General features: G+C 46.6%; 1 protein-coding gene across 1 annotated transcript; it reads right to left on the bottom strand.

The window, feature by feature from the left end:
• Nucleotides 1-8,296: 8,296 nt before the first annotated feature.
• On the bottom strand, nt 8,297-9,743 carry LOC141548228 (protein crumbs homolog 3-like). The gene is made up of 3 exons (XM_074276967.1): nt 9,616-9,743; nt 8,947-9,160; nt 8,297-8,386 (listed from the first exon to the last, which is right to left on the bottom strand). Exons 1-3 carry the CDS (start codon nt 9,702-9,704, stop codon nt 8,339-8,341), a joined length of 351 nt encoding a protein of 116 aa, XP_074133068.1. The 5' UTR covers nt 9,705-9,743; the 3' UTR covers nt 8,297-8,338.
• Between the last annotated feature and the right edge of the window lie 2,892 nt (nt 9,744-12,635).

Here is a 12,635-nt window from a genome sequence, read left to right on the forward strand (position 1 = left end):
TGCTGTTGTTGCCATCCCACCTTATCTCATGCTTATCTAACACGGAGGTCTGGATTGTAGACCACAATGCTATCTTCAGCATTCTTCTCCCACGCCAGGCTTATGCTTTTCCCCCATGTGGAAAACCTTAGGCGTTCCATTCCCCAAGGCCTCCTTGCTGGCTTCCCCGAGCCTCCCAGATCCCCCACTGCCCTCCCTCGGTCCTGGTCTCCTTTCTGTGATGAGGACACTTGACCCTCAAAGCCTGGCTTATCCTCCCATTGCCCTCTCATTTCCCAGTACATTTTTGCCTCTTGTAAAACCCGATCCTGCTTGACTTGGAGGTGACCCTGGGGCCCGGAAGGCCGGTGCAAGCTATGACAGGCTCCTATCAGGCCAGTAAGCTTTCGAACACAGCCCAGGAGCCAAGGAGCGGGCTAGGAAAGTTCCCAGAGGCTTGTCGCCACAGGTTTATCCACCAGGTGCTGGAGTGTTTGATTTCCGGGCCTAGCGAGTCACCGGCACAGTGTACCTAGGATGGAGGGCTTGGCAGGGATGGTGTTGAAGACTTGTATTTCTTCTCCCCTCTTCCCCCCAGCACTCTGGTCACTGAGATCCCAGCTCCTCGAGGTGGAGGTGGTAGTAGTAGTTCTTAGAATGACCCCAATAAGATCCTTAAAGCCCAAGGCATCTCTGCTTTTTGGATCTTCCCCAGCCTGTGCCTTAGAAATGGAAGTGACCAACCCTTAAAAAGTTTTTTGTGATCTCCTTGCCCCCAGGTTCTCCCTCACAGCCGGCCCGCTTGATCGAGGCACTACCTAACTCAAGCTTCAGTGACCCTCCATTGCCTCTAGCACAAAATAGAAACTTAACTACCAAGTTTGCCAAGCCATTCCAAGGGGACTCCGGCCTCTCCAAACAAGCTGATTGCACATGTCTCTCTCTTTTACAGACTGTCCATTACAGCTAAACAGGTCCATCTGTCGTTCCTCAGGTTATCACATTCATCTCCTGTGACCATGTCATTGAAGGGGGGGGGCCCATACCTGGATTGTTGTCCTTTCTCACCCCTACCTCCCAGAACCACTTGCTCCCTTCCAGGCTTAGCTCCCGGGCCACTTCCTCGAAGAGGCCTTGACTGACCCCTCACTTGTTCATGCCCTGGAATGACTTTGTATGTCATTTCTGTTTACTTACAGTCCATTTACGTGTACCTGAGTTCTACTTCCTAGACTTTGGGCAAGTCACTTAACTTCACTGAGCCTCAGTTATTTGTGTACTTGTCTCCCCACTATAAGCTTCCTGGGGGTAAGGGCCATTTTACCTTTGTCATTGGGTCTTCAGCAAAGTGCTTGGCAGCCTGGTAGGCCCTTTCATGGAGGATTCCTGTTGAATTTGTTCTGAGTTCTTAGACCAGGAAACATATTTAGTCATCTCGTTTTGTTTCATTGGGATGGGAAGCGAGGCTTCTTAGATTTGTGTTCGAGTGGTAGCTTAGCTTGTAAGTGGTGGATTTAGGGCTTGGAAAGGGACTAAACTCAGCAGAAATGGGAGTTGAGAGACAGGAAGAGAGAGACAGACGCAGGGAGAGAGAGGGGCAGAGACATGGAGAAAAAGAGATAGGAGAGAGACAGAGAGAGAGAGAGAGACAGAGAGAGAGAGAGAGACAGAGAGAGAGGCAGAGACAGAGAGAGAGACAGACAGACAGAGACAGGCAGGGACACAGGGGCAGAGACATGGAGAAAAAGAGACAGACGAGAGAGAGAGACACAGAGAGGAAGAGAGACAGGCAGGGAGAGAGAGGGGCAGAGACATGGAGAGAAAGAGAGACAGACCAGAGAGAGAGTGTGTGAAAGAGTGAGACAGGAAAGAAAAAAAAGAGAGAGAGAGAGAATACACTCTCATATACACATGCTCATGCACGTGTGGGAGATTTTAATTAAGTTAATGTACACAATTCTTTTCAGTTTGGGGAGTTGGGGGTCAGTTGGCAAGGCAAGCATTTTACGGGAGGATTAAATGAAGAAAGACTATGTATTAGACATCCCCCTAGAAGTGATCATTAGGATTCCTAGATGTTGTTGTTTTAATTAGTGTTGGGGTTAAATTAGGGTTGAGTTTGTTTTCCTGTTAGAAGCTAATTGTAATGGAAAACTATAGAAAGTATTTGGTATACAAACAGCCCTTTTAGGTTACAGATAAAAAATTGCAAAACTTTTTGGAAGTCTGGACACATAAGAGATACTTAGCAGGCGCTTGATCTTCAGTCTTAGAGTTTGAAACTTAGAAGGGTCACTCCAGGGCTCGTAGGATCATAGATTTAGAGGTGGAAGGGACCTCAGAGACCACTGAGACCGTTTTACAGGTGGCAAACTGAGGCAGAGGGCTGAAGTGCCCTGCCCAAGATCACATAGCTAGTCAGTAACCGAGATGGGGTTTGACTCCATGTCCAAGTTGTCTGGTTCAAACTCTCAGCAGCGGACAGACCCCTGGACGGCCCCTCAGGCGGGTGGTCACCCAGCCTCTTTGGGAACATTTCCTGGACCGGGCATGCAGGACTCGGGAAGCAGCTGCGTTCCCTTGTTGGGCTGCTCTTGTCGGTAGGTCTTCCTCGCGCTGAGCCAACTCTGCCTCTCTGGGACTTCCAACCCGCGTAGGAGGTTCTGCCCTTCATTACTGCACCGAGTAAGTCACTGGGTTAGTTAAGAGAAACAAAAGTGTATTATGTATTCAACGACATCAGTTCCTCTAACATTTATTAAGTGCCAGACCTAATCCCTGCCTCCAGGAGCAGGAAAGGGAACCCCGGGCACTCGGCAAGGGCGAGAGTGAGGGGCAAAGTTGGCGTGGGGAGAAGTGCTTGAGAGCTCCACTGTGGAGGGTCCTAACTACTTGACCAAAGAGTTTCTGTTTTATCCTAGAGACGGGAGAGTGTCACTGAAGGGTTTGAGTAGTGTAGTGGGTCCTAGAATATTATTTGGAGAACCGAACAGTGGATTAAAAATAGAGAGACCAAGGGAGGCTATTAGTAGGGATAAGGTGAGAAAATACTTTGAGAGACAGTGATCAGGACCTGGATGGTCACCAGTTGTGTGGAGAGACGGGCAGGAGGTACACCTCTTGTGGCAATAGAATTGGCAGAACCTAACAAAGGATCGGCTATGAGAAGTGAGAGCGGGGGAAGATGTCCGGAACAGAGAAAGGGATGGTAGGAGAAAGAGATGGGGGTGTAACGGGTGCGTTGACTTAAAGATGCCACCTAGATATCCAGGTAGAGAGTCTAGCAGGCAGTTGGAAATGAGGAAATGGAAGTTCAGGAAGAGAGATAGGTATGACTATCTGCTTCTTTCCTTATTCCTTTTTCCCCTTTCTCCTCTTTTCTCCCTTCCTTCCTTCCTTCCTTCCTTCCTTCCTTCCTTCCTTCCTTCCTTCCTTCCTTCCTTCCTTCCTTCCTTCCTTCCTTCCTCCCTTCCTTCCTTCCTTCCTTCCTTCCTTCCTTCCTCTCTCCTTCCCTCCCTCTTCCTTCTCTTCCTTCCTTCCATCCTCCCTTCCTTTTGTCCTTTCTCTCTTCCTCTTTCCTTCTTTTTCCCTCCTCTTCCTCCCTTCCTTCCTTCCTTCTTCTCTCTTCTTTCCTCTCTCCCTCCCTCCTCCCTCTCTTCCTTCCTTCCTCCCTCCCTCTTTTTTCCTTCCTCCCTCCCTCTCTTCCTTCCTTCCTCCCTCCCTCTTCCTTCCTTCATTCCTTCCTTCCTCCCTTCCTTCCTCCCTCCCTCCCTCCCTCTCTTCCTTCCTTCCATCTTCCCTTCCTTTTGTCCTTTCTCTCTCTCTCTTTCCTTCTTTTTTCCCTCCTCTTCCTTCCTTCCTTCCTTCCTCCCTCCCTCTCTCTCTCTCTCCCTTCCTCTCTTTCTCTCTTCCTCTCTTTCTGCTTTCCTTCCTCCCTCTCTTCTTTCCTTCTATCATTCCTCCCTTCCTTCCTCCCTTGTATTTGGAAGCCACCTATACAGAAGGGAGAAAAAGGGGGGATCGAGGAATATATACCCTTTATACCCTATTTTTATTCAGTTAAAATGAGTTTAGCATCTGAGAAGAGTGAGTACCTGTGAGCATTATAACTCCTTTTTTCATTTTGCATAGATAAAGTGACTTCTTTTTATCCAGTTCATTCTTTTTACACTTCAAGTTTTATGGATTTAAAAAAGAAATTAGAAATTCACCTCACCTTCACTTGGGAATGAATTCCTTCCAATCCTTTACCCAGTGAGAAGACAAAGAAAGGGAAAAATCCATTCAGAAAAAAATAACTAAGACTTCCAACAAATCGGGAGAGTCATATTCAACGTTCCATATAATTTCTCCCCACAAGCAAAGAAAGGAGGGATATATTTTTTCTCAGGACCAAACCTGACCATTATGATTATAGTCTTCCCCTACCTTCTTATTTCTTATTTCTCCTTGCATTGCCTTCTTGTTTCATTTAGTGATCCTTGTGGGTGGAGGGAAGGTTTCCACTGGGAGTTCCCTATCTGATAAAAATCACAGATCCGGCCTAGAAATCTCCGTAGATGTTTCCTCTCCTTCCTTTCTGCTCTCAGTTTCCAGATGTGCCTACGTCTTACAGGTAGGGAGAAGGACGCAGACATGGGGTGTCCGCTCCAAGTCTGGTTGAAATCTGAGCCGGGTGTAGACGTTGAATAAATCAAGAAAAGATGCAGAGATCTTTGTCTTGAATCAAGTATTGATGTTCGAAAGCTTTTAAAGAACCAAGGTCTCATTAAAAAAGAAGAGGAAAATGCAATTTTAAGAGGCCTTCTGGCTAGTTGAATGACTCCACTGGGGTGGGTTCTCCCTCTGCCAATTCAGGTAGCAGCCCTGCCATGCTTGCTCATCACTCAGTGGATTCTCTCTCTCTCTCTCTCTCTCTCTCTCTCTCTCTCTCTCTCTCTCTCTCTCTCTCTCTCTCTCTCTCTCTGTCTCTCTCTCTCTCTCTCTCTCTCTCTGTCTCTCTCTCTCTGTCTGTCTCTCCCTCTCTCTCCCTCTCTCTCCCTCCCCTGTCTCTAACTGTTATCAGAGGAAAGCTTAACCTGCTGAGACTTGTGCACTCCCCATAGTCCTGAAAGGGGGCTATAATTAAGAATGCTCTGCGGGCACAGTGAGGGCACAGGCGTGGAGTCAGAAGACCATAGTCTTCCTGATCTAGTCACTTTACCGGGAGGCTCCCTTTTTTCCAGCTGTACTGTGGAGATGATACTCTTTGGACCATCAGCCTCCTCCCCCCTCCCGGGTACCATGAGCAAGTTTCAGATTGCTCTTATTTTCCCGGGAGCCATTTGCCTTCAAACCATGGCCCCAGGAGCTGCCACCCCCCCAAGCCCACGTCTGTGGCCACTTCTACTAGGGTCGGGTGTAAGGGGTGGCTCTGGCAGCCTCCAGGTGCGGCTTCCCTCCATGGGGACAATTGCAGCTGGGAATCTGTCAGTCCTGCTTTCTATGGGGCGAGCTATAAAGGTTGTTTATAAGGCTGTGTGCCGAGGGGACCAGAATACCATAAAATCCTGTGATAATTGGGCCTGGGCTGGTTTACCTTTGTTCTGCCCATAATGAAAGGGTTTGCTAAGCAAAGGAGTTGTGTAATGAGATTGGGGTGAGGGGGGGAGGGAAAGGCTTTTTTTTTTAAACACTTTTCCCCCTTCTATACACACTTTAGAAGACTCATTTGCATACAAACAATCAACATGCTAATTACAGAATCTCTTATGTAAACAACTGATAGGCTAATTACAAATAAGCCCTTCCATAATCTTTAAGGGTCTTTCCCAACTCTTTCTATTTCTAGATTGCCAGCACTTTGAAAGTAAAAGAGGGGCTTTAAAAAAAATGTTTTATTACAAACTTAACAAGGGAAGCTGGCTTAGTGACGATTTACATTTAAATTAATTTCCAGGCATAAAGTGGCGTGGATCTTGCCCGAGCCCCTCTCGGTCCCCCTCAGGATTCTTTGTCCTCCGCCTGTGATTGAATTTTGCTCCATGTGCTCCCTCCCGAAGCCGGCAGTTTCTTCCACCGTTTGGCCCTCCCATTGTTTCTGGCCTCTCTGTAATTGACCATATTAATATGAGGAACCCCTGGTTGCTGATCTAACTTGATCACTTGGAATAAAAGGAAATTTGCAGGCGTTATTAATTTCTGAACAGTGGGGGAAATCTGGAGGGGAGCCAAGCGTGCTCTCTTTGCATTCTCCCCGAGGCTGGTTCTGCTTGAAGCTTCTGGCTTTGCTCCAGTGACCTCCTGAGGTGGGACTGTTTTTAAAATGCTGCTTGGAAATCTGCCTCTTATTAACTAGAAATTGCCCCAGATATTGTGTTTCTTGCTAATAATAACTCCCATTTCTTGAAGGTCTTTTTTTTTTTTTTTTGTAAAGCCCCTTTCCCATAATAACTCTAGGAGGTAGGTACTGTGAAATTGATTACCCCCGTTTTTTGGGGGGAGAGAAAGAAACTGAGTCTCAGGGAGTCGATGTCTTGGCCAAGTATCACACGTCCCCCTGCCAGACTTAGTGGTAGTCCCGAGATCCAAGCCAAAGGCTCTCGGGGCCAGCGCTCTTTATTTGTTTGTTCGTTCTTTCGTTTGTTTATTAATTATTAATTTTTTTGGGGGGGGAGTGTGTGGAAGCACTATTTATTGAGGAAAGGTCAGGTGAAAAGACAGCAAGACCAAATAAGGCAGACTAAAAAGAAGTCAGGGTTTATGTTTCAATATTTGCATTTGGCAATATTTCTCTCTGGACCTTAGCCTCTGCTATTTCTCTCTTTTGTCTTAGGGGGAAAAATACCTTTTAGTTTACTATTTGAATTTATTTCTCAATCTACTATTCCCATTGAATCCTTCCATGGAACAGAGAGGGAAGCTGGTAGTCTCCCACCTCTCCTTGGAAGCAGGAGGAGGGAAGTGTGTATCCTCGTGTCTTTTCGGGCCCTAAATCAGTCCCTTCAATTTTTCCTTCCTTTACGTGGCTACAGCGGCGCCCATTCTTTTCCCACTTCCCATTGCTTCCCTCCACATCCGTTCATAAAAGTCTTCCCGTATTTCTGAGAAGTCTTTACATTTGTAGACTTATACAGAGCCTCGCGTTCTTAAGCCTCAGTTTGTGTGGCCACATCTCAGTTGTTGGACGCTCACCTGGTTTTTGCTTTTTCATCACCATGAGAAAGTGTCTGTTACAGTCCTTTCTGGGCAGATCATACCTCTAAGAGCCCTGAAGAAAGGTAAGTAACCCCATCTGACACGGTAACTGTAGCTGTGACACCCCCTCCCCCCCAGCCCACCAAAAGGAGAGAGGTGTGTTTCATCATCTGTTTTCTGAGACCGGATTGCCTGTTACAACTCCTCAACGTTTACTTGTCTTGTAGCATTGACTTATTTTTCAGTATCGTTTTCCTGATTCCGCTTTCTACGCTTTGCATCGCTAGACATATCTCTATGTTTCTCTGAATCCCTCCTGTTTGTATTTCTTGTATAATTAGTATTCTGTCATATTTGTGCTATGTTTGATTCTCATTCCCTGATGGGAGAGCGTCCACTTTGCTTCTGGTTTCTTTTCCTTTACTGTGTTATTCTCATTCCCCCAAGAAACTGCTTCCCCTTGCTCACCAGACTCTTACTGAGGAGAATTTTCTGCCTTTTCTCTGACCACCGCACGTATCGGGAAGCCAAGAATCTTCACGGAGCAAAGACGAGCATTGTGGTCATTTGGCTATTTTTGCCTTAGGCTGCTCGTGGAGGGAGGACATCACTGTCGTATCAGAGATTCTGGGGAACTGAAGGGGCTCAGTACACTCAGGGGATTGTCTCCCTTCTTTTGGCTCTTAGCCCCTACCCAGGAAACCTGGGAAACCGTGTGCATGGTAACCCCCAGCATAGGACGCTTGCCACCCCACTTGCAAGCATGCCAGTTCACAGTATTAGAGAGGAATGCTTTATTAAACAAAGGAAAACAAGGCAGACTTTTGAATGAGCACCCATTAGAGCCAAAGATATATGTATGGGCCACAGTCATAGTTTTGACTGTGAGTCCCTTTGGTGACCCAATGCAACCCACCCTCCCTCCCTCCCTTGAGTCCAGCTAGTTGAAGGGGACCGTGCAGAAGACTCGACTCCTTTCTCCGGCTTCCTGCCAACGTTCTTTCCTTCTCGCCTTCAGACTATCCAGAAAGTTGAATTCAAGCAGCCCCTCCCTTCAAGTTAGAAGGAAGAGGAAGTAAAGGCACAGGGGAAGAGAGCTGAGGGAAGACTGGTAGGGTAGGGGAGGTGACATGGTCCAGAATGGCAGCAGAAAGGATGTCTTAGTATTTATTACTCCTACTGATTAGTTTCCTAACTTCCAAAATCCAGAGAGAGCAGGTGACAGCAGAGCCTAGGAAGGAAGGGAGGAGAGTAAAAGAAGGACCTGGGGCTTGGGGGCCAGGGGCATCAAGATCTCTGCCCCCTTCCTGCTCTGGGGGGAAGGGAGTGTAGTCCCTTGCACTCATCCTATGCCTAGTGGGGCACCCAGCTTCCTGAGTTATCCTGGGAATTCTGGGGAGCCTGGGGTCTTGACTGCATAGAAGTGCCGAAAGACAAGGAGACCGTGATAGAAGGGTAGAGAAGGGCGTGAGATTAGAGGGCATAGTAGCCGCAGACAAGAGGCTTGCCATGCACACAAAAGTGTGCGCCGGCCGCGGGCTGAGGTCTACAGATCAGCATCAAAAGATAGCAGCCGTAGCAGGGTGGGGAAAGTGGCTGGTGCTCACTCTTTGTAGCCCCCGGGGCCCTGCTCGGCAGTACACGTGCCCACCGAGAGTGACTAACTCCCAGTAGATGGGTCCCTGTGGCAGAACAGGTCCAAATACTGGGGTCGGTGGAGTTGGGGGCTCAAATAAGCCTCTCTTCTGGGGGAAGCTTAAGGCCGCAGGAGACCGGTTTCCAGGAACCCACCTGCTCTTCGGTGCTGGGCTCATAGGTGCCCGTGGACTCTCGTTTCTCCCGAAGTTTTCGTCCCAGCACAGTCACTACCATAGCTAGGAGGAGGACAAAGAGCGCCGAGAAGATATAGATGACGGCCATGATCGAGCCTTGGGCCTGGGCTCCATTTTCTACGGCTGCGGTTGTGGCGTCTATATCGGCTATACCGGCGCTATCTGTTCCATTCCTGAGGGGCCAAAGAAACTGTGCTAGGGGTTGTCTGGGATCGAGGAGTTGTGGACTTAGCACGAGGCTGAGCCCCAGACCACATCCTCCTGCCACAAGTTCCCCAGAAAGTAAGACTGTGCTGCTGCTAACCTGGCTCTGATCACCTTGATCACCCCCTCAGTGCCACTTTTTCCACTTTGCCCCTCTGGATTCCTCCCTGCCATTGCTCTTGCTTCCCATATAGCACTGTCACCTCCCAACCCTCCATTCTCATCAGAGAACTCTCCTTTGGAGTTGTTGGGACGACAAACATACTGTCAGTGATTTTGATTACCAGTGTAGGCCCCAATCTGCACCCACAGGCTACCACCTCTACTGAGAGAAGGGGAATGGGTTTCCTTATTAACCCTCTGGAACCAAATTTAGACACCTGTAGGATTGGAATTTATGTTATTTCATATGAAATTAATTTACCTTGTAGCAATCGTATGTGCTCTCCCCATGCCGTTTTCTTCATTCTGCAAAAGCTCTTGAAAATCTGACTCGGTTTGGCGTCTCGACATCTCTCTTAGAGTTCTAATTCCGTGCTCCACGGAGTTTGTCAGGCAAGGCAAGTTGAGGCCTGTAACAACAGTGATAAGAAGTGGTATTTACAGCACACTTTAGAGGTATGACATCTGGATGTCTGAACAGTTTTCCAACATTTTGGTATCACCCTTTCCTGTGCCCAGCCTCCCAAGGATGTCTGGGAGGTGCTACTACGGTCAAGCCGGAAATGTATCAGAGTTGGGTCATAGGACTTGAGTTCGACTCCCCACTCTGACCTTTATTCCCCGGGTGATCTTGAAGGATCAACTTCACTTTTCTGGGCCTCACTTTTCCCCTCTATCAAACAATTGCTGATGGTGTTCATCCTTCATTCTTAATAGCATTTAATTTTTTCCAATTATATGTAAAGATAGTTTTTAATATTCATCTTTGTAACAGTTTGAGTTCTGGATTTTCCCCCCAACCTCCCTTCCCTCCCCAAGACAGCAAGCAATCCGATATAGGTTATCCATATATTATCATCTTAAACATATTTCCATATATTCTTTGATCTCAAAGAGCACCATGACATCAGGAAGGGGATACCGTGACGTGCAAGTGAGTTGGATTGAAGTGAGGGAGGCTGGGCAGAGTCACTGTCCTCTCTGGAGCCAGCTGGACCAGTGATCAGATAGAGATCAGAAAGGTGGGAGATGGTCCTGGACCAGAGATATTGGCCTTTTTAAGGTAAGGTCTCATTTTGACTGAGGCAAGGCCCAATCAGTGATTAAGACTAGGTAAGAAAAGAGGCAGAGCATGGTCTTTTAAAAATAATCAATCTGGCAATAGGGGCGTGGGGAGAGACCCTCAGGGTTTCTGGCCAAAACTTTCTTATCAAATGATGGAATGGCTCAAAATGACCCTAGTTCTCTTCCAGCTCTAGATGTGGGACCCAATCATTCTCTTCTCCTTCCTCGCTTTTTTCCACTCTGGTTTGTAGTCCAACCCATAATTTCTCCCAGTCGCTCAAACAGAAGGAAAGGACAAGGATCTGAACAGCCAGTACATGTAAGACAGTTCACAGACTTTTGGGGGAGGGTCATGAAGATAATTACCATTATGGCACAATGAAAGGCTCACCCTTCTACAGAGAAATTCTCAGAAAGTACACATTGAACAAACTTTTTTGACATGCTATCATTTTTTTTTTTTTGAGCTGCTCTCATTTCCCTTTTTTTTCCCTGAGGCAGTTGGAGTTAAGTGACTTGCCCAGGGTCACACAACTAGGAAGTGTTAAGTGTCTGAGGCCAGATTTGAACTCTGGTCCTCCTGAATTCAAGGCTGGTGCTCTATCCACTGCGCCACCTAGCTGCTCCCATTTCCTTTTTTAATAATAATAGTTTTTTATGTTTCAAAATCGATGCAAAGATAGTTTCTAATATTTATCTTTGCAAAACCTTGTGTTTCATATTTTTCTTCATCTCTTTCCCCCACTTTCTCCCCTAGACACAAGTAATCCAATATAGGTAATTCTTCTAAATATATTTCCATAGTTATCATGCTGCACAAGAAAAATCATATTTAAAAAATGACAAAGAAAAAACAAGCAAATAAACAACAACAACAAAGGTGAAAATCCTGTGTTGTGGTCCACACTCAGTTCCCACAGTCCTCTGTCTGGATGTAGATGACTCTCTCTATCACGAGTCTGTTGGAACTGGCCTGAATCCCCTCATTGTTGAAAAGAGTCATGTTCATCAGTTAGTCATCATATAATCTTGTTGCCATGCATAATATTTTCTTGGTTCTATTCACTTCACTTAGCATCAGTTCATGTGAGTCTCTCCAGGCCTTTCGGAAGTCAGCCTCATGCTAGCAATCTATTCATGATGAAAGGATTGACTTCTTTTTTGGGGGGAGGAAGATGAACGGTTGCGAATTTTCCCGGGCCCTCTCTATTTGCGTACATCTTCAGGTCAGCATTCTGACGTTGGCGTGGGTTTTTTGTCTTATATCTCTGCTCCTGTAACTACCCCACAAATGGTTTTCCTGAGCTCTGCTGAACCAGCTGACCTGTTCCTCCTCTTTTTGTAATGATTAATTTTGACCTTGGCAGCCCTTTTCATATATTTTCATTCTTTCTCTCCCCTCCCTAAAGTTCCTTTTGCTGAATAAAATGCTCATCGATGGTCTTTTCCATCTGGTTGATTTCTGACAGAATGGAGCTGAGATGGGGTGGGATGGTAAGCAAGGGGTAGCTACCCATAGAATGAAACTTTGTCTTAGTTTAAGCGGTGCCTCTCTCTCCCTCTCTTCATTTGTCCTACCATTTTCCTACTTTTAAGGAAATAAAATTAGTTGGAGACTGGTTCCTCTCCAGTGGTTTGGCCATCTTAATGACCCTAATCTTGGTCATCTCATCCACAGATCAGAGGACATTTCCTAGTTCATTTGCTTTCATAGGAACACAGGTTTAGATCTGGGACCTGTATTACACGCCATATAGTCCTACTTTATTACAGAGGAGGAAGAAGCGGAGGCTCAGAGAAGTTAAGGAAATGGCTAAAGAGCCTTCGGGGTATGGCAGAGGTGAGATTTGAACTCTGGTTCTCTGACACCAAATTCAAGACTGGTGCTACGGTAGGTGACTAAAATTCCAGTTCATCGCTTTCTGAACACTATTGACCTGTTGCATGATGGGAAAAATCTACTTATAAATGATCATTGCTTGTAAATAGAGCCCAAGTGTACACCTTTTCTATTCCTTAAAGGGATATTTCAGCACTGAATTTGTGGTCAGAAGGCCTGGGTTCAAATCTCAATCCAGTTCCTCAGTAACATTTTGAACACAGGCAAGTTCTTTGACATCACTGGACCTCGGTTTCTTCCTGTTTTAAATGAGAGGGTTTGACCGGATGGTTTCTAAGGTCCTCCCCAGCCCTAGTTAGGGACCTGGCATGTGACCT

The sequence above is a fragment of the Sminthopsis crassicaudata genome, chromosome X (genome assembly GCF_048593235.1).
Source record: "Sminthopsis crassicaudata isolate SCR6 chromosome X, ASM4859323v1, whole genome shotgun sequence".
Lineage (NCBI taxonomy): Eukaryota > Metazoa > Chordata > Mammalia > Dasyuromorphia > Dasyuridae > Sminthopsis > Sminthopsis crassicaudata.

What these genes read in the sequence shown, in the direction of transcription:
- LOC141548228 (XM_074276967.1), bottom strand. Translation starts at nt 9,704, where the DNA reads ATGTCGAGACGCCAAACCGAGTCAGATTTTCAAGAGCTTTTGCAGAAT. An exon ending in GCACATACGATTGCTACAAG is followed by an intron (nt 9,161 to 9,615) that starts GTAAATTAATTT and finishes TTGGCCCCTCAG; the next exon opens with GAATGGAACAGATAGCGCCG. An exon ending in AGCCCAGCACCGAAGAGCAG is followed by an intron (nt 8,387 to 8,946) that starts GTGGGTTCCTGG and finishes CTTCCTTCCTAG; the next exon opens with GCTCTGCTGTCACCTGCTCT.